Source organism: Cannabis sativa, chromosome 6 (assembly GCF_029168945.1).
Source record: "Cannabis sativa cultivar Pink pepper isolate KNU-18-1 chromosome 6, ASM2916894v1, whole genome shotgun sequence".
Taxonomy (NCBI): domain Eukaryota; kingdom Viridiplantae; phylum Streptophyta; class Magnoliopsida; order Rosales; family Cannabaceae; genus Cannabis; species Cannabis sativa.
The window spans coordinates 69441028-69463777 of NC_083606.1; the positions used below are offsets into that span (position 1 = coordinate 69441028).

At 29.1% G+C, this 22750-nt stretch overlaps 3 protein-coding genes and 1 non-coding gene across 13 annotated transcripts; all 4 read right to left on the bottom strand.

Moving 5' to 3' along the window:
• Positions 1–2674: 2674 nt before the first annotated feature.
• LOC115695662 (uncharacterized) lies at positions 2675–4384 on the bottom strand. Of its 10 annotated transcripts, none has more exons than XR_009688498.1 (6): positions 4343–4384; positions 4217–4256; positions 4102–4134; positions 3418–3544; positions 3186–3336; positions 2675–2805 (listed from the first exon to the last, which is right to left on the bottom strand). XR_009688498.1 is itself a non-coding variant. In XM_061117525.1 (5 exons), the coding sequence occupies exons 1-5, from the start codon at positions 4316–4318 to the stop codon at positions 2798–2800; spliced, it is 414 nt and encodes a 137-aa protein (XP_060973508.1). In that variant the 5' UTR covers positions 4319–4378; the 3' UTR covers positions 2675–2797. The 10 variants fall into 10 exon arrangements, 6 of the variants coding, with proteins under 6 accessions (XP_060973508.1, XP_060973509.1, XP_060973512.1 ...); XR_009688499.1 differs by lacking the exon at positions 2675–2805 and adding an exon at positions 3890–4020 and having other exon boundaries at positions 2961–3336; positions 3418–3537; positions 4343–4383; XM_061117525.1 differs by having other exon boundaries at positions 3418–3537; positions 4217–4378.
• Positions 4385–10280: 5896 nt separating this feature from the next.
• Positions 10281–12232, bottom strand: LOC115725317 (uncharacterized). The gene is made up of 3 exons (XM_030654795.2): positions 11865–12232; positions 11579–11693; positions 10281–10549 (listed from the first exon to the last, which is right to left on the bottom strand). Exons 1-3 carry the CDS (start codon positions 12090–12092, stop codon positions 10476–10478), a joined length of 417 nt encoding a protein of 138 aa, XP_030510655.1. The 5' UTR covers positions 12093–12232; the 3' UTR covers positions 10281–10475.
• Positions 12233–16535: 4303 nt separating this feature from the next.
• On the bottom strand, positions 16536–20671 carry LOC115725316 (uncharacterized). The gene is made up of 11 exons (XM_030654793.2): positions 20468–20671; positions 20164–20279; positions 19593–19698; positions 19026–19124; positions 18863–18928; positions 18593–18715; positions 18251–18325; positions 17789–17891; positions 17459–17506; positions 17254–17375; positions 16536–17157 (listed from the first exon to the last, which is right to left on the bottom strand). Exons 1-11 carry the CDS (start codon positions 20543–20545, stop codon positions 17056–17058), a joined length of 1038 nt encoding a protein of 345 aa, XP_030510653.2. The 5' UTR covers positions 20546–20671; the 3' UTR covers positions 16536–17055.
• LOC115695999 (U2 spliceosomal RNA) lies at positions 16540–16735 on the bottom strand. The gene has a single exon (XR_004007603.1). It is a non-coding gene; the product is annotated as a U2 spliceosomal RNA (small nuclear RNA).
• Positions 20672–22750: the final 2079 nt, after the last annotated feature.

The window sequence follows — 22750 nt, forward strand, 5'->3', positions numbered from 1 at the left end:
TTTGAATCACACAAATTAACCACAAAAACACAAAGAAGAAATCAACTAAAAACTCATGCAAGAATCATCATTTTTCATCAAAATTCAAGAGAAAATTAAAGGAGCTAACCTAGCTTGAAGATTGCTTAGCTATGGATGAGAATTCACTAGAGAAATTGAGCAAAATCCAGCTCCAAACCCACACATGCACAAATTGAATTTGAGAGAGAGAAAAGAGAGTTTCTTTTTCCAAGTTTTTTCTATTTTTTGATAAGTGTTGAAAATGAAATAAACTAAAAGAAAATAGTCATTTAACTTGATTATTTCAGCCATTAAAACACATGAAACAATTATTTAAAGATAAACATTTAATCCAATTAAATCACATAAGACAAAAATACTAATGGGGCAAAAAGACCATTTTGCCCCTCCACCATAAAATCACTAAAGTCATACTAAAGGGGTATTTTTGGGACATTCTAAATTCCCGGCCATTCCCGACATTCCCAATGTCTAAAACCCGTCCCCAAAATACTAACATACTAAGTTGTGATTTCTACTGAGCCAAACGCCGCGTTCCAAAATACCGGACACCGGAAATGCGAAATATAAAAACTGCTGATGACATAGTTATGCATATCTGAATTTCATAATTAACAATGATAAATTATTTAAATGGCTATAAATAATTTCCTGATTAAACATAAACAACTGCTAATTTCCAAATTAACTAAGCGGGCTTTACAGGAGAAGCCCTGGGAAGACACGAGTCCGAGGCCTAGCTTGTACGAGCTGACACCCTTAAATGCCATATGGAAAAAATGGGCATGGCTTAGTGCCTTTTTATTATAATTATTGGGTGACTTCTTTATTTTATTTTAATAAAAAATAATTTTATTCTAAGATATTTTATTATAATAATTAAAATATATTTTCAAATTTTGATATTTGCAGTTAGCTTAGAGTTATATGCTGTTTTTAAGAGTGTTGGCCTTTGGGTCTCATAATTTATATATTTTAACCTAACTACCCATGTATGATGCAAAAGGAATACGCAGGTTCATACATTCCACTTTTTTTTATTTCATTGAAAAAAAAAAAAATAAAGAATAAGAAAGTCAAGGTTGTGTTTGGAAGAAATAAGATAATGAAGGTTCTGAACATCTTATAATCCTTAAGGTATAATTTTTTTTGCTTTATTTTTCTATATCTCTTTTTTAAAATTGAATAATGATTTTTGTATATAATATATTAGACATAAACACCTACTTGGCTTTTCACCTCGCAAAACTCTTCAAAGAACGATGAGTATTCCTGTATTTAATAATATTGACTGCTCTAACTTCATCCATTTATAGTTCTAAATTATTCGGGCACTAAATTATTCCAAAACAAGTTGATTGTATCATGAATTTTAATTACTTTTGTCATTCTATAAAACGTTAAAAGTTTTAATTGTATTTTTAGATATCCTTATAACAACACAAAATTGGTAAGGTATTACATTTTTCTTTTTATTTGTGTCTAAAAGTGATAAGAAAGATAGATACATCTTTCCTATAATAGTTTCACTTAAATAATGTTCATCTTATGTTATCATACACATGTTTTCAAATTGAGATTAACTTAATATATGAGTATGAATATATTAAGATTAGCTTATTATTTATTATTAATAACAATGTGCATATCATAGGTTTATATACACATAGTATACTTATCAAGTCTTTCAAATAATAATTCTAAATTAGTTACCAAATTCTAGAATGAAAAATTCACTGAAACTTAAATAAAACTAATATTTACGTGACTCGACACTACCATATTCAATTTATCAAATGAAAAAATGGACAACTCAATTATATGCGAACTCGACTAAGATGAAAAAGTGTAAAATATAAAAATTACACTATTGTCTTTGTCGAAGATTAAAATCTACCCATGAGTATCATTATTTTTCTTATCTATAATTTTTAGACAGATGTTATCTTCAATTATCAACAATTTAGAGATTGATTTTTAATTTTCTTTTTTATCTTACACACAACAATTAAGTTGCGTTTCCTTAAGTATTTGAACATATGGTATTTTTTTTTTAATTGTTAAAATTATAAATTATATTATTTAGATATACATAATAATAATCTCACCTAATAACTAATAATATTTTTTCTTTAATTTTTAATTATATCACTTTTAAATAAAGTAAAAAATATTTAGCATAAATTTTAGTATACGTGTGTTGCACGTAACTTTTTATTAGTATATATATATATATACTAGTTAGAAGTTACGTGCCGAGGCACGCAAATATTAGTTTTATTTAAAGTTTAATTCTTTTTTTTTATTATTTAGATTGTATCTAAAGGTATGATTATGCTTAATATTTGTGATATTATATTTGGTTAGTAAAATATAATTAGGTATGTATAAGTCATAACAAAATAATACTTATTATTTACTTATAGAAAATTAAGAAGAACAAAATATAGGTTTTGCAAAATTTAAAACAAACATGATGTAACAGAAGTTTACTTCAAAAAAAAAAAAATAATAACAATAATTTAAATAAAATTGAAATAACTTTTAAATAGAAAACAAATGTATATTTATTTAATACAAAAAATAAATCCTAATTTAAATTCATATTCATAAAAATAATAAAAAAAACAGAATGATCTATCTAAGTAGAACAGTTCAGTATTCAAATATTATTCTACAAATCTAAAACGATATTTTAATAAATATACTAAATGTATATGTGATGACCTGACGTGTCATCCCAAGCAAATGCTATAGGTCGGGAACACCGTAATTTTCAGAGCTCTGTAATAAAAAGAAATCTATGGTTTAGAAGAATCACAATAAAATAAATGGTAAGCAATTATACTTAACCTTTACATACATGTACAATCAATAGAATTAAGTACATAGATTAAAAGACCAATGGCTTTTATAAAATCCCAAATGGATAATATGTAGTTGACATTCTTTTGCAACATAGTAAAACATTATAATCTTTTAAGCCATAAGCATGAAGGATAAAAATGAATCAAAATGCTACATGAGGAACTTCAAGGAAAAAAGAAGAGAAATGAATAAATATTGGGCTTCTAAACGAAATAAGTCAATAGTATTACTTTATACTATTGTAATATATTACTTTTTTCATCAAAAAAAAAAAAAAAGAAACTCAATAGTATTACTTTCAACATCTTCTGTCTCCTCATCTTGAAGTCCAGAATAGTTTATTTCACATCCCGCAATCTTCAAAGACAATGTAGCAGGAAGAAGGCCTAAGCTAATGCTGAAAGACAAATTTAAAGCAAGAGGATGGTCCTCTTTCCCAAACATTTCCTGCATAAAATTAAGCACAAGAAAAACTTAATTATCCACGTGACAGCTCAATTCCAAAAGCAGTTCCAGAAAGATCATAACCTTGTGAGAATAAGATGATTGAAGCATGAACCAAGGAGAGACATCCAACTTTCCTTCGTCTGGATTGAAAAACTGTCCAACTGCCATGGAAGCTGCTGATGTAGGTCTGCCTGAAATGGTCTGAGCACTGAAATTTTACCATTCATATACAATATACGAATCATCTTAATATAAATTATCATAATTAACTTGTATATAAAAGTTGACAATTTATAACCAGTTTATCTCATATACAATTAAAAAGAAAATACTTTTTGGCCGAAAATTCATGTCATAATTTGATATACTTAGCAATATGCTTAAATGCGCTAGAAGTCATGGATAGGGAGAGTAACATTATATTGCTCATCAAAATTTATTAATACCCATGCCATTCAACTCTTACTATCATGGGGATTTGTATAAAAGATAAGAAAAAGTAAAACACAAGCAATGAACTTGAGAGGAAACTCTTTATAAGAAAACAACATACGGGATGAGGTGCAACTGAGACGGTTAAAAATCTGAAACCATTCATATCCACAGGCAATAACAGCAGCCCTCTTTGGGTTTCTTCACAGGTCGTCCTTTTTCCATGACATGGGCCCCAAGAGAGTGCTCATTCTGATATTAAAATTATATGTCGAAATATTTAATATAAAAATAATTTTTACTGTGAATGGAGAGATAAAACGGTGTATATACCTTTTTCTTCTTCATCATAATTTTGGCTGCAGCCTGCAAATAAAGAATTGATTTTAGTTCTGAGAAAAAGTCAAGTTTGAAGGACCGTAAGAAGTGAAAAGCTTTAGATGTAAACCTGCCACTGGGATTTCTTCATTCTCATCATTAAGTTGTCCCTAGTGATTCCAGAAAACACCGAAAAAGCATCAAGAGATCGAATGTGGAATGAAAACAACATAAGACAAGGAAAGTTTCAAACAACCTGCATTATTTACTAATACATCAACAGTTCCCCAAGCATCAATCGCTGCAGATTGAGATGGAAATATTACAAACTATTCCACCGTTTAACATACAATGTGAAAAAACAATATGAAGAAGAACATTTGCTCACTGTTTTGATCATTAAATCAACATCAGCTTCTTTTGAAACATCTCATCCAAAAGTAATAACTTGGCCACGAGATGCTTCAATTTGTAAAAACTCAGTCGAAATAATTTTCGATGGTGGTAGAACTACATAAATTAAATAAATACAAAAGTCTAGAATCTACTAAATTAGGAAAGGAGAGGCATTTGACCAATTAGAAATTATGGAAGATAATTCTTGCACTACTATAACTCAAATTATTAGTAGTCAAATCATGACAAAATTGAAGTTTGAATTGATGTCAAGTATTGTGTTATCTGAGAACAAAAGAAAGAAAAATTCAATTTTTCTATCCATGTAATGTTATAGGGAAAGAAAAAGAACTAATATACAAAGTTAGAAAACATAAACATAAAAAAAAAAAATCAATTTGAATCACATTATAAGTATAAAATCACACCAAAAAAAAAAGTCAAATCAATTTTAGACTAATATCATAATGAGATCAAGCCATGTCTTTGGCACAATTAACTTCGGTACGATTAATTTTTTCTTAATATTTATGTATAAAATCACACAACAAAAAAAGTCTTTTTTGTTGCAATCATATTTGAAAAAAGAAAAATAAAAAAATTGATATATATGAACTAAATAAAAAAGAAAAGAAGAAAAGTCAAAACTTTTTTTTTTTTTTTAAAACACCACTCGCTGTTAGCTCTTAAAGAAGACCCTCATATATTAAACACCATTCAATAGCCCCAAAAAAAGAGAAGTAAAAAAACATGATTATATCATTCTATGCAACAAACGACAAATGTTTTAAAATGGACAAAAAGTCTCCCTGGCCGTTTACCAAACTCCGCTGACTCTGTACTTCTCAGAGTAGAGTGAGTCTGATTAAGGTCGCAATAACAGTGAAAGATAATTAAGTTTCACTCTGTATCTGCCACGAATACAACGTTAAGCAGCTGGCACTTTTCTACCGTCCTCTATAAAGGAAATTGCAGTTTCTGGGACATCTGGCCAAGTATCTCAAGATTAACAACTGCTATACACAAAAAGAATACCCAAATGCTCAAATTAGTTAATAAGAGAATCATTCGAAAATTGCAAATCAAAATTCTATACTTTTTGATCGAAGGTGCCACACACACAGATATATAAATATATATATATATCTATATATATGTAATCACACCCAATCACAGAACGGGATTTTTTCTAAAAAAAGAAAATCAAACTTTCAATTGAAATTTCAGATAAAAGAAGAATGGAAGGAGTGGCTTACCTGGGTGCTGAACGATTGGGCTCGCCTTCTCGCTCAAACGGGATTGTAAGCCGATTTAAATGGGTTATATAAAATATATATATGTAATCACACCCAATCACTGAACGAGATTTTTTCTAAAAAGGAAAATCAAATTTTTAACTGAAATTTTAGATAAGGGAAAAATGGAAGGAGTGGCTTACCTGGGTGCTGAACGATTGGGCTCGCCTTCTCACTCGAACTGGATCATAAGCCGATTGAGATTGGAAGAGAGAAATGGAGGAGTCGGTGAAAGGAAGCTTTGGTTCGTCGGGCTGTTGGTTTCGACGATCTGCGATTGGGAGTGAGACTGAGAATGGAAGGGAAGAGTGAAGAGATCGATTGGCGTGAGAATGAAACGATTGAGACTATGACTGAGAGTGAGAAACTTTTTTTAAAATTTTTTTTATAAGAATAATAAGTTAACGGCGTTAAAAAAATAAGGATGATTCTTTTGGAGTTAAATTTAACAGAATATTTTTTTATTTGTAAAGTATATTCTGTTAAACCAAAAAATCAGGAAATGCCGTTAGATAGGCACTTTTAATATATAAAGATATATTTATTTATATATATCTTAAATAGTTCCTTAACAATATGTGAGATTTATTCCTACACTACGTGGTAACATTTTATACTTATTATTTTTAAGACAATTTATTTTTATTTCAACTATTTCTCTCTTCTTCTTTTTTTATATATTAATTTTTCATTTTTATTTTTACAAATTACAAATATACGAAAATGCAACTGTTTTCCAATTTTAATCAATTATTTACTTCTTTTGTCAATTTTTTTATTAATATAAATTAATATTTAAAATTATTCAATCTTTTTCAAACTTTTATGTTTGGGTGTCTTTTTCACTACTAATACACTCTTATTTGTTGGATTATTTGGCATTGGTTGGTGAGAATTAAGTGTTTGTTGTTCAAGTATAATACATATTATTCTTTATAAATTTACCATTATATATATATATTGTTTGTTGTTTAGGTATAACCATAAACATATATAGTACAAAATGCTCAATTACTATAAAATATTTCTCATCCTTTCTCCATTCTTTACTATAATATATTTTTCATTACTCTATTTTATATCATCTATTACTTATATTATTATTTCCCACATACCTTTTCACAATCTTATATCCAAGTAGAGAGACATGTATTATTGTATGTTGTTGTGATCAATGAAGCCACTAAGACTAGCTTAGTGGTGAGGGAGGGATGGGAAAAAGAGAGAGGTCATGGGTTCGAATCTGGGACCTTGAAGTTATTAGGCTATTAACTGATTGTAAAATACCATTACGCTACACTCAAAAAAAAAAAAAAGATGTGATCAATGCTTGATCAAGCACCTCCCACACAAAACGAAACAAGAGATTGATCAAGAACAATGCAAACAGTTTGAAAAGCAATTTGAATTGAATTAAAACCAGAGAATAGCAAATGAATAAACCACTAAACTAGCAACTGATATACCAGAAAATGAACAAAGATTAATGAGCAATTATAGACAAGAAAGGGAGAAAGAATCAAACACAACCAGAATTACGAGGTTCGAACAAGTGATGATGAATCACTTGCCTACTCCTTGGCCAGAACAGCCCCAAAGGCTTGAATCTTTATTGAGTTAGAAGAGAGAATTACAAAGTTGATATTCAATGTGTTCTTGACACAATCACTCATGAAGCTCAACTTCAATTACAAAACAACTCTACTCACAAACTCTCTCTCTCTCTCTCTGCACCTGAACTAGCTCTCAAAAACTCCCTTCAGATTGCTACTAAAATGCTGCAGCAAATGGCTACTTATAGCCTTGTTGTTTGGACCCGATCCTAGCTGTCATAACTGACAGTTAGGTAAAATCGTTGGGGCAGTTAGAATGGATGAGCAAATAGTGTCTATTCCTCTATTAGTGACCAATCACAACATTGTATAAAAAGAAAATCATTAGAGAATTGTTATGAATTATATAATCTATAATTAAGTGACTTTGTATAATTGGCTGTACATATCACATATATTACAATTTAGCTAAAATTTATTCTAGAACTTGAGCCTGTGTCCTCTTGTGCAGCTCATGAAAGAAGTGGCTTGTACAGACAATTTGGTGTTTTTCATTAATAGGCCCTGAGTTGAAATGGGCTATAGGTAAAAGAATTTTTTAGGCCTTTACTATAAAGATAAATGATATTTTTAAAAATTATTAAAAAAATATGTATATTTTTTAAAAAGTATTTTTTTTTTATTTGGGCCCCTAAAATGAGTGAACCCTAGGCGCGAGCCTAGCTTGCCTATGCTTAGAGCCGACTCTGTCTATAGTTTATGGGTTCATTGAGTTGGATCAAGATCTAATTACAAATTTTACCCTTATAAATATAAAATTTCAATGTGTAAGATCTATATGATTCGTTTTTATAAAGAAAAATGTAATAAAGGACTAATATAAAGTTATCTTATATTAAACAAAATTGTTTTATTAAGAACAAAAAAAATAACGAACCTTAAGTCAATAAAAACTGAGAAAAAATTTCATTTAAGAGCTCAATTTAGGATCCAATTCGAAATTTTCTTTGATAGGTATGAAGAAGGAATTAAAATAAAATAATATAGATTTATATAGATATGTTTATACGGATAGAGAAGAAAATTTTCTCTATTGATTTAAATGATGTACCTACAAAATGCATAGAAATAAGTTAAGGAATACCTTTTTTTTTTGTATCCATTAATAAAAAAAATACTCTTATATTATGTTTCATTAAAATCTACCTATTTTTATGAGTGAGTTGTCTAATTTATCCTTGCCCTCCACCTAAGTGTAGCACATAATTTATATTAATCTAAGGGGTATAGTGGGGACATCATTTATAAAAGTAAGTATATTTTAAAAAAAATAAAAATGAAGATAAAAATAAAAAATAATAAAATAAAGTAAGTATAGAATGCAATTTCCACAAATACATAAAGGTACTTAGTTACCGTACTTAATTTTTCGGGTAAATACCATTTTAGACCCTCTGTTTTACAAAAGTTATTAATTGGACCCTGTGTTTTGTTAAATGACAAAATGGACCCTGTATTTTTTAATATAGTACAAATAGGACCCTGAATTGATTTTTTGTCAAAATAAAGTAATTATAATCCGATCTAAAAGTGCTACGACAAAACTGTTTACATTTTTTGTATCTGTTCGTATTAAGCATTGTTTTCAAGTTGGTTGTATTAAAAAAAAAGTTGTCAAAAATTAAGCTCAGGGTCCTATTTTTACTATTTTAAAAAATACAGGGTCCATTTTGTCATTTAATAAAACACAGGGTCCAATCTGTAACTTTTGTAAAACATAGGGTCCAAAATGGTATTTACCCTAATTTTTCTATATTTTAATTTTTTTTTTAATATTCCCATAAAATAATCTAAAAAGAAATAAATACTCATAAAGTTTGTAATTTGCTCTTAAATATTCATGATTATTAATATATATCATGTTTCTTCAATTATTATAATTATTACATTGTCAAAAAAAAAAAATTATAATTATTACATAATAACTTAGATTATTATAATGGCAATAACTCTTAGAAGTTTTTTTTGAGAGAACAATAACTCTTAGAAGTTGATTATATATTACCTTTCTCATTCATTTTGAAGCAATAACTTAAATACAAAGAAATATCAGAGGAGAAAATGCTATAGGCAAAGGGCTTTGGGCCATGCTAAAACTTTTGACTTGGTTTGGTGGGATGGGCCAGGCCCATGCGATAGTGCAAAGCTTAGTTTTGCAAAAACAAACTTCTATTTAGGGGTGTTCTATCCAATCTAATCCGCACAATCCAATCAAATCCAATCCAATAGACAAAATGCGGATATCCGCACATAAAACATAATTTTTTGTAACATTTTTACATTTAATTTAAAGATTTTCTTTACGGTATTTTATAAAAATAAAACAAAAACAACAAAAAAAAATACATAAAAATAATAGAAAAATTACATCCCAACAACAACAAAACAATAATAAAAAATAACCTACAAATAACAAAAAACAAGTAAGTTAAGCAAGAGATAATTACATAAAATACTATTTTTTTAAAATATTTTTATATTGAATTTTTTTTATACTTTTACGATATTCTATAAAAATAATACAAAAATTACATAAAAATTTAAAATGATGAAAAAATGACATCAAAACAACAATAAAAAATAACAAAAATCAACAACAAATTAACAATAATACAACATAATATACATCAAAAATCATAGTTTTGCAATTTTTTTTTTACTATTTTTGTGTATTTGTAAAATAATCCCTTTAATTAAAAAAAATCTTTCTTTAATTCATTTTATTTATTTTTATACATATTTATGCCACAACAATGGGCTCTCCAGCTGCCTAGATATAGCTTGAATCATATTATAGCAAAGTTACTCAAATTTCTCCATGCTAGAACAAGTTTACATTTATCAGACTTATGTGCCCGTCCTATATTTTTAATTGAACTGTATTGGGTTGTTTTTGGTTAAAACTTGTTCCATTTAACTAGTTGATGAAATATTTATTTCCCTTTAAAAGCAAAAACAAAACAAAAACTTGAGCTAGAGAAGTATTTTTAACATCTAAAGCCATCATAGACTGCAATGAGGGAAAAAAAACCTTAATACATGTAAACATCATTTGCTTCATTCATTCCTTCATGTTTTTCCGCCATCAACGAACTTTTCGAGCTCTTTCTTCCTGTCCTATACCAAGAGATCTCTGAGCATTTGCAATACCTTCGGGGTCTATAATATGGAAGATCATTAACAATATCATTAGTAGTAGTATGATGGGTTAATCACAATGAAAATAACTACAAAAAGCAAAAATATGGTGGCGTTTGGTATGAGTTTTAGACTTGATGAGAATGAAAATAGGAATATCAAACTAAATTAAATGTTTGTGTTTCTAAGTGGATCATACTTCTTAAATTAAAATAGTAGTAATGTTAATCCCCTTCAACACTTAAGTTTCATATTCCCTCCAATTATATTGTTTGACTGAAAATACTATATGGGCTTATTAGTAAATTGTAAGTGGTGAGATAGCCTATAAATATTTAATTGTGTATATGGATTGTGAAAATAGAATTTTAGTTTAATTGGAGGTAAATACTGTCTCGAAGAATGTATTTGGACTTTGAAGTTTGGCACTGTCTCAAAGAGTGTGTCCCGATACAATTGATATTATATCATCTACTCCTTCCAACTCAAACTCACATAATAAACACCCCATTAAATGGTGTTTGGTTGGAAAGAATCAAAACATAACTAGAATAAGAATGACATTTCAATACTTTAAAATGAAACCAAACAAAAGAATAGAATAAAAATTGTTTCCTTTCTATTCCATTCTATTTCATTACCTCAAACCAAATGCCACCTAAATTGACTTAAGTATGTTAGCAATCTAAAACAACAGAAGGGGAAAATGCCACAAGTCTAAAATGACAGGGCCTACTGATTGAGTAGGAACTATGGGGTGAAGACAAGGACATAATTTGAGTTTGAGATACATAACATATGACATGATATCAAAAGAGTAAAATCATGGTTGATAAATCAATAAATAACAAGCATAACCACTCAAACTCACCATCTCACAACCCAAAGACTAGTTCTTATTCAATTCTATAAAGATCATACTAGATTCTAAAAACATATATTGGATTAGCAAGAAAAAGGGTTTTGCTAAAAACTACTACAATTTAAAAATTGAAACTTTTATCTTCTGGACTTTCAATCAAGATTTAAGGCATAAGCAAATTGACTTACCGAAGAACTGCGTGAAAATGCGAGTGAAGAAGCTCAAGTTGCGGGAGACATTGTAAGCCATGACAGGTGGAAGAGGTTTCACAATGGTGTCAATACTAAAAACCCGTTGAAGAAACTGCAAGCAAGCCACAAAAATGTCACATAAAAATTGATTACCCATTATTCCCTTGAGTAATATAATCAAATGGGTACCCAAAAAAAATCAAAAGAAATGAAATTTATGAGATGGGTATTCATTTAAACACTGGATAAACCCAAATTGGACGAAAAGATAGAGGAAAAGAACCTGAAAATTTCGATGAAAACTGTAACGGAGCTCTGGGTCGATTTCGACAAGGGAATCATCGAGGTCTTGGTCCATGGAACGATGTGACTTCTTACCAGGGACATGCATGGTTGAAGAGCCCCCTGGCTTGGTGGTTACCTTGAGCTTGGCGTCTTTGAACTCGTCTTTGGGCTCCTCGCTCACCCTCCATGGAGCTGAAGCCATTAACTCCTTCTTTGCCTTCGTCATCTTTCTATCCCTTCAGGTTGTGGTGTTGCTCTTCTTCATTTTTATCTTTAAAAAATATAATAAGAACTAAAGAAGTTTTTTTCAAAAAAAAAAAAAATAAATAAATAAATAATAAAATAATTAATAATTTTATTCTCTGAACTTTCTATAATATTGATTCTTTCTTTTAAAGTATAAGACTTGTTAAAAATTCTTTCTGAACTTTTATGTTTACAGAAATTCTTTAGTTAGATTCCGTCTCATTATTCTATTTAAATGCTGATTTTTTTTTATATATAAATTAGTGATTTTACCTTTTAAACTTTCGATAATACTGATTCTGCCTATTAAAATATAGGAATTATTTCACAAAAATATAAAAACAACAACAAAATTACAAAAATACAGTTTTACGGAATTTTAAACATTTTTACGATTTTTTTAATTTTATTTACAAAAAATACAGTCTTTTTATGTTGTAATCTTGTTAATTTGTTGTTGATTTTTTGTTATCTGTATGTTATTTTTTGCTGTTATTTTCATGTTACTTTTATGTAGTTTTCTTGTTGATTTTATGTTGTTTTCGTGTTATTTTTTGGAAAACCGTAAAAATGTTAAAAAATATTCTTTAAACGTAAAAATGTAATTATTTTATAAAAATTGTGTCTTATGCAATTATTCCTAAAATATAAAACTTGTTAAAAATTACCTTAAAATTTTATATTTACAGAAATTTAATCATTCTCTTAAGTTATGTCTCATTATTTCATTTAAATGCTAACATTTTTCTTTATAAATTAGCAATTTTGTTCTTTAAATTTTGACAACTATTAAATCGTATCCCTCAAAATAAAAATGAGAAAGTTTCAATATTTTTTGAAAAAAATTAATTTAAATCTTAAAAAATTTATTTTGAATTATTAAAAAAATTAAAATTTTAAAATTAATTAAGTAATTTAAAAAATCCATTCATATATAACAAATATATATTAACAATTTAATTTTTCGTAAAAATTAAATTTTATAAAAATAAATTTGAGTTATTTTTTTTCTAAAAATTTAAATTTATTTAAGTAAACATAATATTTGTTGAGTTTAACTTCTATTTTTCTTTAAAAAATAATTTATATTTTTAATTATTATTTTTTATTTTTTTTAAGATATGGATTTATAAATATAAAGAATTTTGAATTTTTTTTTTTTAAACAAAATTAGTTTGCTTAATTATTTTTAGATTTTCAATAATTTAAGATATATATTTATAAATAAAATAAAATTTGAAAATATTTTTTTTAGAATAATTTAAATTTTTTAAGTATATTTAATTTTTTTTAATTAATATAATATTTTTATTAAGTTCTTTAATAATTTTTAAGGTTTTTTTATTTTTACACTTCTAAATATTTTTTTTTTTTTGCACTTTTACAAAATTCTATATGGAAACTTCTATTAATAAAAAATCATACAAAAATCCTTATTGCAACTAGCGCTGCAACTATTTTAGAAATTCAAATCATAAATTTAAAAAAAAAAAAAAAAAGTTAAAAAAATAATATATAGAGTAATTCCCCTCATTTTTATTAATTTTTTAGAAATTCATAAAATATTTTAATTTTTAAAATTATTTTTTTAAAAAAAAAAAACAACAAAATTTTGTATTGTTTAAAGTTTAGAAAGTAAAAATATGTTATTAACTAATGTGGGACTATTGTTCTAACAAAGGCTCAAAGCAACTCTCATTTCATAGCTGTGTTTAAGAGCTCTCCTTAGTTTTGTTTGTAACCAATGTGGGACTATTTTCCACTGATCATCTTCGTCTACCAAACCAACCCAAAACCAAAAGGGTACTTCCTTTATATACAATATATATATATACAGAAAGGATATAACTAATAGTTCCATTCAGAATAACAAGAGATCTCTACAGAAAGATAAATACATGGAATTCTAATACTCCAAGATACTCTTTTCTTCTTCAGTTTGAAAATAATAAACAGCAATGCCCATATTAGAATTTCACATCCAAAAATAATTTATGAATCATTCATTTTCATAGGCACTAACTACTATACTTCAACAATCTCCTTGGTTCTTGATTGTATGTGTTTGACATACTCGGTAAGCATCCTCTGTTGGTATGAACCACTTTCCTGAGATAGATCCAAAACTAATAATTTTAAGGTCAAAATTTCCCCACATAAACAGAGAGGTTTGTTCTTTTAAGCATGTTGAATTAAAAAAAACAATCAAAAAAGTCAAAACGAAATTATAACTAAAACATTAACGGCTAATCGGTTAGCAGGTTGCCTCATGTCACGTACCAGTGGTCAAAGCTAAATATCCATATTAAAAAAATGATCAGTTCTTTCGATCTAACTTCAAAGTAAAGGGTTAGTTCCCAACTGTATGAATGCCGGAGTGAGCTGAACCTCCTGCTTCTGGTGTTCCTTGGCCTGTGGCCCTTGCTGGAGTGTGAGATGCCATGGCGTTGGCATGAGTGAAGAAAAAAAGGTAAAACAGATAAACAATAGCAGAGGCAATGAATGAATTCTCAGCTCAATGAGCATGAGTGATTGTATTGATATTTTATACTCATTACAGAATTGGCATAAGCCATTATTCAATTGACAAGTGTCTACAATCATTGACATTAAAATACCCAACAATATGGAATGTTAAGTTAACACTAATCACACCTAATCACCGGTCAGTGATATAGCAACAGGTTGCTTGTCCTAATATTAACACTGTATTTTTCATAGACAGATTGCAGACCTTTAAATTTGATTATGGTCTCAAGGAACTCTTCAGCTTTCAAAATTTCTCCACCTAAACAGAGAGAGTTTGTTCTTTTAAACATGTTGAATCACAACGTTAACAGCTGATTGGTTGAGAGGTTGCCTCATGTCACATAAAAGTGGTCCAATCTAAATATTAAAAATGACCAGTTTTACAACATCTGAAAATAACTATTTTTTTAACATACAAAAGATCAGTCTGTTAAATCAGTTTGTATCATTTAAATAAATATAGGAATAGGTAGACAATGATATTTATCCTGGTTTGGTAACTTATTACCTTTCTTTGCATAGCTACATTTTGAAAGAACTTTGAAATTTGTCACCATCTTCCTTGGCCTGCAAATAACTAAAGAATAAATAATGTTCTAACTTCTTCAAAATTAAACAAAACCAATTACCCATGATCTCAAACTGGAAAAACAAAAAAAAGCATCACTACTGCAAATAAAAGATCAATCTTCATTTTGGAACCAATAGAATTATAAAGTGAGCAAGTTTTCTGATCAGTGTAGATGTTTCTATCTTTTCCTGAAATGTGAAGAATGAAAGTGCTTTATTTTACTTTTTATTTTATTTTAACATTTGTCTTATGGCTTAATCGATCTATAATGCTCATAACAGATACGGCTAATTCTTCGTAATCTTTCTGAAAGAACATATCAATGAAGAGAAGCATTGTTAGACAGAGCAGATATTGAACACAGATCAAAGATAGAGATCATTAAAAAGTTAAAAACCATACTTTATCATCCTCAGATTTGCATGGACCTGTTCTTGCTGCTAGTCTTATCCAAAATCCCTCATTAAATGCCAAGACATTTTGGACAACCAGTTTTTGAATAATAAAAAATCACTCAAATAAAAATAATTTTCAATTAATATTACTTCAGTTAGAATTCTATGCTAAGCAAAATGAAAAGTAATTAAATTTATTCACAATAATAATATGTGAATGAAATATACTTCATTTGGATTTGCATCAGCATCTTGACTGACTGCACATATCAAAGTTCTCTTGTTTAATTAAAATTCAAATAAGCAATTTTACTATCTAATGACCAATCAACCGGATTCCATGATAGCAGAATAATTATTTAAAATGAAAAATGTTGCAGCATATCAAAGAAAATATCACATCTATAGATGCAGATCATTTATAATATAGTTGGCCTTTAAAATCCAGCAAAGCAACTAAACAGTAAAACAATTCCTTTTTAATTTAACAAAATAAAAGGATAAGAATTCCCTAGACTGACTAACTAGAGCAGAAAAACAATTACACAAACAAAACAGGAAAAGATTTTGGTTGTGAATGAGTCATTTTGGCCTGTGAATGTGAAAATTATTCCTATTGACATAAACATTATGTTTTGAAACACCCAACATATGAAGCAACAAACTACTTAGAACAGTCCTCCATTGAAAAAGGACATCACAAGGCAATCAAATACATTATATATAAAATACACTATAAAATAACGAGTCAAAGCATATGTAAATGGAAAATACCTCATCTTTAAAATCAGCATAGCTTTGACTATTCCAATAGAATTTCACAATTTTGATAACATTCACAGAAATACGAAATAAAAGAGAATGGAAAGTTGAGGAGGAGAGTTGGCTAATGGGCTATTTAGGCCCATGATAAATAAGTTGGACTTGATTTGGTGGGGTGCGCCAGGCCCAAGCGATAGTGCAAAGCTTAGGCGACGCTTGAAAGCCCGAGTAGCAAGCTACTGGAATGGGCTTTCCCCCTCAAAAAATAAATTTAATATCGTGTGGGCCATTGGCCCACATATCAGATATTAAACTGATAAGAACAGATACTACACTTGATCTTAGCCAAAAGGCCGAGAAAGGTATGAATTGCTCAATCAAAGCAACTCTCGTTTTATAGCTGTGTTTAAGAGCTCCCCTTAGTTTGTAACCAATGTGGGACTATTTTCTACTGCCCATGTTCGGCTACCAAACCAATCCAAAACCAAAAAGAGTACTTCCATTCTTTAAATTGTGCAAAGGATATAAGCAATAATTCCATTAAGAATAACAAAAGAGTTCTACAGAAAGATAAATACATGGAATTCATATACTCCAAGATACTCGACAGGAATGCCACAATAGTATTTCACATACAAAAATGCTTTATGAATCATTCATTTTCAAAGGCACTAACTAACTAACTACTATTGTGGATTTCCCCGAAGCACTTCGACAATCTCCTCGGCTCTTGATTGAATGCCTTTGACATACTCGGTAAGAATCCTCTGCTGGTACGAACCGCCCTCCTGAGAGAGATCCAGAATAAATAATTTAAGGTCAAAACTAGATGAAAATAAAAACATAACGAGAAAGAAAAATATATTTGTCAAAGTAGTGCTCACTGTTCGGATTAATGTCCGCTCAATTCTTTTCCTAATGACTGCATAGAGTTCTTCAGGTGAAATTTCGCCTTTACCAACTGTCATTCCGTCAATCAAAAGCTTGTTCCATAATTCCTCAGGAGCTGCAAGACATTAAAGATCTGCCAGTGAGATAAAGCAACAGGTTGCTTATTAACACTATATTTTTCATAGACAGATTGCAGACCTTTGATTATAGTCTCAAGGAACTCTTCAGCCTTCAAAATTTCCCCACCTAAACAGAGAGAGTTTGTTCTTTTAAGTTTGTTGAATCATACGTTAAAGTAACTATAATAAATCTTTTCCCGCGACAATCAAAAAAGAAAAAACTACAACGTTAACAGCTGATCGGTTGGGAGGTTGCCTCATGTCACATAAAAGTGGTCCAAGCTAAATATTAAAAATGACCAGTTTTGCAACTTCTGAAAATAACTATTTTTATAACATACAAAAAGATCAGTCATAAATATAGGCATAGGTCCAGAATGATAATTATCCTGGTTTGGTAACTTATTACCTTTCTTTGCATAGCTACGTTTTGAAAGAACTTTGGAAGCATAGAGTTGTAAAACCTTTTGCAACATAGCCTCAAGCCCGGGTTTGTCGCCATCTTCCTTGGCCTGCAAATAACTAAAGAATAAATAATGTTCTGACTTCTATATAATAAAACAAAACCAATATCCACGATTTCAAACTGGGGAAAAATGTAAGGTTAATCTTCATCTTGGAACCGATAGAATTATAAAGTGAGCAAGTTTTTTTATCACAACAATCTAACTTTCATCGAACCAGCAGAAGTATAAAAAATGGCATTTCTTTCTCTTTTTTGAAAATAAATATACCTGTGGCAACATTCTAAAGGCAACATTAATGTGTTAGATTAAAAGCTCTTTAATCTTTAGGATGAATATCTTATAGCTTCAATAAAAAGTAGGGTGAAGTATTTTAGGAATCAATTAATGGCATCCAATGGACTCACTTGGCGTAGTTGTGCACTAACTTCAGCAAGAAACCCTTCATCCAATTGTCCTTCTTTCTCCCTTTCAATTACTTCCTAATGATCAGGAAAAAGAGAGAAAAAGAAATTGTCAGATTGGTATCAGAAAACATATCCAAATGACTGTAATAATAAGGCACTTAAACACTATAAGGAAAATATATATAATTTCACTCTGGATATCATATTCCAACAGACTTACAATCCAGGGCAAACGCAAAGAGCTTAAGGATCAAATGAAATCGAGATTGTAGATCATATGCATTTCAAAGTACCATGAAAGACCAGGGAAACAATGAAATTTCATTAAAAGAAAAAACTCACTTTCTCCATTTGTTTAAGCACCTCAGGATCTCTAGGAGGCCATGGAATTTCCTCACCTTCAACTTTTTCAACTACAGGTTTTAGGATATCCTTAAGGACATCAGTAGATGTTTCTATCTTTTCCTGAAATGTGGAGAATGAAATAAAGAACAAATGAGTTAAAATACTGTCATGGATAACAAACAGAAAGTGCTTTATTTTGATTTTCATTTATTTTTATCAATCAATGTGTATAGTGAGTGGAAGATGAAGAGAAAGAGAGATAGGTACATTGGTCTTATGGACAAGTCGATCTACAATGCTCATAACAGATACAGCTAATTCTTCATAATCTTTCTGAAAGAACACATCAACAAAGCGAAGCATTGTTAGAGAGGGCAGATACTGAACACAGATCAAAGATAGATCATTAAAAACTAAGTTAAAACCATGCCTTATCATCCTCAGATTTGCAAGTATCTGTTCTTGCTGCTAGTCTTATCCAAAAGCCCTCATTAAATGCAAGGACATTTTCAACGACCAGTTGTTGTAGCTGTTCAAAGAAAAAAATTATTCAAATAAAAATAATTTTGAATTCAATAAATTAAACAAATATTATCTCAATTAGAATTTTCTGTTTAGCAAAAAGAAAGTAATAAAAGCACAATATATGTTCATAATTTTGTTCTAAATATCAATATGCGAATGAAATAGAAATAGAACAAATTTTTTCTTTCTCATGATGCATAAACTGAAATTTTCGATATTTGTTGCTACTCAGTTGGATATATTTTTTTCCATTGCAGAAGTAGTATGGACAGGAATATTTGATGATATCTCCTATGTCTTATATATATGGACTGTCTTGCCAAACCCAACTAAGTTCAGAAACTGGAGTAATGCCTTTGTAACTTCATAGCTCAACCTTGGAACTTTGAAGTACAGTAGTACCCGCAACAGTTTTTTAGGTCACATAATATAGAATGTCTAAAAGCACAATGCAATGAATTTTACTACTTACTTCATTTGGATTTGCATCTCTCAACTTATCTATCAACCTGTCCACTTCTACAGTCTTTTTGAAAGCTTCCTCAGCATCTTGATTGACTGCACATATCAAAGTTCTCCTGTTTAATTAAATTCAAATAAGCAATTTTACCATCGATTGCGCCATTAACCAGATTCCATGATAGCAAAATAATAATTTAAAATATAAAATGTTGCAGCATATCAAAGATAATATCACATCTATAGATGCAGATTATTTATAATAATTGACCTTTAAAATCCAACCAAAGCAATCAAACAGTAAAACAATTCCTTTTTTCTCTAAGTGGGCATTTGAAGTTGATTTTAACAAAATAAAAGGACAAGAATTCCCTAGTCAGATTTGAGCAGAAAAACAATTATACAAACAAAACAGGGAAAGATTTGAGACATTTTGGCCTGTGAATGTGAAAATTATTCCTATTCTCATAAACAATATGTTTTGAAACAAGGCTATCAAATTCATACACATATAAATACAAAATACACTATAAAGTAATGCAATAAACTTGTATGAAGTCAAAGCATATGTAAATGGAAAATACCTCATCTTAAAATCCATAAAACTGGTGAAAGAAAACGGCTTGAGCATCCTCATCCCAGAATATCCATTGCTCCATCTCTGAACCAGTGAGCTTTGTCTCAATGAACAATGAAACACCTAACAAATGAGCCAATTGAAATTCCAAATTTTGATAACAATTACAGAAATTTGAAACTCACTAAACAAACTCCTCATCTTTCTACATTTTCCAGGCAACCAAACAGGAGAAAGAGAAAACATAAATAAACTGATGCGTGAGGGTATAAACCAGAGAAAAAAGAAAGAGAAGTTGAAAAGGAATTTACCTTATGGTGATGGTGAAAAGTGAAAGGAGGAGAAGATAAAGAGAGAGGCGTGGTAGCCATTAACATTTTTGTCGCCATTGAAGGTCCGAGGTCAGATCGCACAGTGGCAATGGCGGGAGAGGTCGCTAATAACCGTTCAATTTTCCTACCAAATCTTTTCGACAAAAAACATAAAAATAAAAATAAATCCAAATGAAACTTTTTGGGATGGAGTACTTTCTGTGAGGTTTGGGCCTTATATGGGCTTAAGTTAATAATGGGCCTCTCTTTATCCTTTCGAAAATTAACATGATATTTTTACAAAAAAAAATACTGGAATTTGAGTAAAAATTTACAATTTTATTATCTTACGGAATAACAAAACAGAACAATTAAAACAAGGTATAATTACATGAGGTACTATTTTTTGTAAAAAAAATTACATTCTTACGTTTACAGAATGTTTTTTTACATTTTTACAGTTTTCCATAAAAACAACACGAAAATAACAAGAAAACAACATTAAAGTAACAAAAAAAATAACATCTAAATAACATCGAAACCACAGCAAAAAGTAACATACATATAACATAAAATCAACTACAAATTAAGTACAACATAAAAACACTATATTTTCTGTGAATAAAATCAAAAAAATTGTAAAAATATTTAAAATTCTGTAAAATTGTATTTTTGTAATTTTTTTTTTGTTATTTTTGTATATTTGTAAAATAATCTCTTAAAACAACAGCAGAACAACTAAAAAATAATCGTGAAACAACAGTAAAAACTTAACACAGTACACAGTATAAAAAATACACAATATTTTGAAAAAAAAAATTACCCTACAATAAAAAAGTAAAAAAATTAAAAATTTTAATATGTGGTGTAAAAACTCCAATTAACATGAGATTTTTACATAAATATAAGGGATATTTTCAAAAATATGGGAAAAATAAGTCATCTTATGATAAATATGGCAAGAAAACTAAATGCCACAAAATATGGCATTAACTAACCAAGCAAACTACAAATATGGTTTTTTCTAAAAAAAAAACCATAAAATAACTTAAAAACAGAAACTAATTTTAAATGAATGAAATTTATTATTTTTAACCATATATAAACAAAATCCTCTCTCTACACTGATTCTCTCTCTCTCTCTACTGCGATTCTCTCTTCTCTCTCTCTCTACTACGAATCGACTGGCCTGCGATTCTCTTCTCCATCTTCTTCGATTCAATTCCTCTCTTCTCCATGCACAAATTATTTATATGATTCAAACAAAACTGACCTGCTATTGGCAATGAAAGAGAAAAATTCAAAGTTTGAACACAAAGTTCCAATCATGTAGTGACACTAGGAAAGCAGGTGAACAATGCTCAATAGATAAGAGAGCCATATGAATACTGAGCCTGCTATTGGCAAACTTTTTATGTGGGTCAGTAAGTAATTGAACATGGCTCCACTCACATGCAACTGAGCTGTTCAAGATCCCACATGTATAGTATATATAATAGTACAAAGACGAATTGCAGTAACTAGTTACTTGAAGTCTGGGTCAGTCTTTCTCCCCATAAAAGCCCTGAACTTTCTTTCTTTTTTTAACATTTTAAGGTACAGGAGTTGTTGATTATCAACCTGAAAAAATAAACATAAACAAAACAGAACAAATTAAAAAAAAAAAAAAACCAGTTTTATATAACATACTCAAATCTAATAACAAACATATAAAGGATAAAAATCAATTTTCAAGGAAAAAATACTTGGAAAATTTAAACACAATAAAAATACAAACCAACAATGAAACATAAAATAAATGCTAAACCGAATTCAGCAAAATTTAATACATACTTAAAGTTTCCGGGGAGATCTTCTTGTTGGAGCTTTCAAGGGAATATCTTCCACAACATTATCGGCCTTAAACAAAACAACAAAAAATCAGTTTCATCCCAAAAAAATAAATAAACAAAAACATGAATAAACAGCAAAAAAAACATATTAAAAAAAAACATAGAGCATACTTTGGATTTACGTGGAGATTTCCTCGTTTCAACTTCAACAGGTTTTTCTTCTTCGACAAAAGGATCCTAATAAAAATAAATAAATAAAACCAGTTTCATAATAACCAAAAAAAAAAAAACAACAAACATAAGTACTAAAAATCGGTTTCAATACAAACATAAAATATACTTTAGCTTTACGTGAATATTTTTTTGGTCGGCCTTTAGCCTTCGTAGCCTACTCAATCTTTTCAACAATAGATGAGACTTTTGAGACTGATTCACTCTCCATCTGATAAAA

What these genes read in the sequence shown, in the direction of transcription:
- LOC115695662 (XM_061117524.1), bottom strand. Translation starts at nt 4,318, where the DNA reads ATGTTGTTTTCATTCCACATTCGATCTCTTGATGCTTTTTCGGTGTTT. An exon ending in TGAAGAAATCCCAGTGGCAG is followed by an intron (nt 4,135 to 4,216) that starts GTTTACATCTAA and finishes CTTTATTTGCAG; the next exon opens with GCTGCAGCCAAAATTATGAT. An exon ending in AATCATCTTATTCTCACAAG is followed by an intron (nt 3,337 to 3,417) that starts GTTATGATCTTT and finishes AATTTTATGCAG; the next exon opens with GAAATGTTTGGGAAAGAGGA.
- LOC115725317 (XM_030654795.2), bottom strand. Translation starts at nt 12,092, where the DNA reads ATGACGAAGGCAAAGAAGGAGTTAATGGCTTCAGCTCCATGGAGGGTG. An exon ending in GTTTTCATCGAAATTTTCAG is followed by an intron (nt 11,694 to 11,864) that starts GTTCTTTTCCTC and finishes GCTTGCTTGCAG; the next exon opens with TTTCTTCAACGGGTTTTTAG. An exon ending in CATTTTCACGCAGTTCTTCG is followed by an intron (nt 10,550 to 11,578) that starts GTAAGTCAATTT and finishes TCCATATTATAG; the next exon opens with ACCCCGAAGGTATTGCAAAT.
- LOC115725316 (XM_030654793.2), bottom strand. Translation starts at nt 20,545, where the DNA reads ATGGCGACAAAAATGTTAATGGCTACCACGCCTCTCTCTTTATCTTCT. An exon ending in TGCTTAAACAAATGGAGAAA is followed by an intron (nt 18,326 to 18,592) that starts GTGAGTTTTTTC and finishes CCTGATCATTAG; the next exon opens with GAAGTAATTGAAAGGGAGAA. An exon ending in ACGTAGCTATGCAAAGAAAG is followed by an intron (nt 17,507 to 17,788) that starts GTAATAAGTTAC and finishes CTCTCTGTTTAG; the next exon opens with GTGGGGAAATTTTGAAGGCT.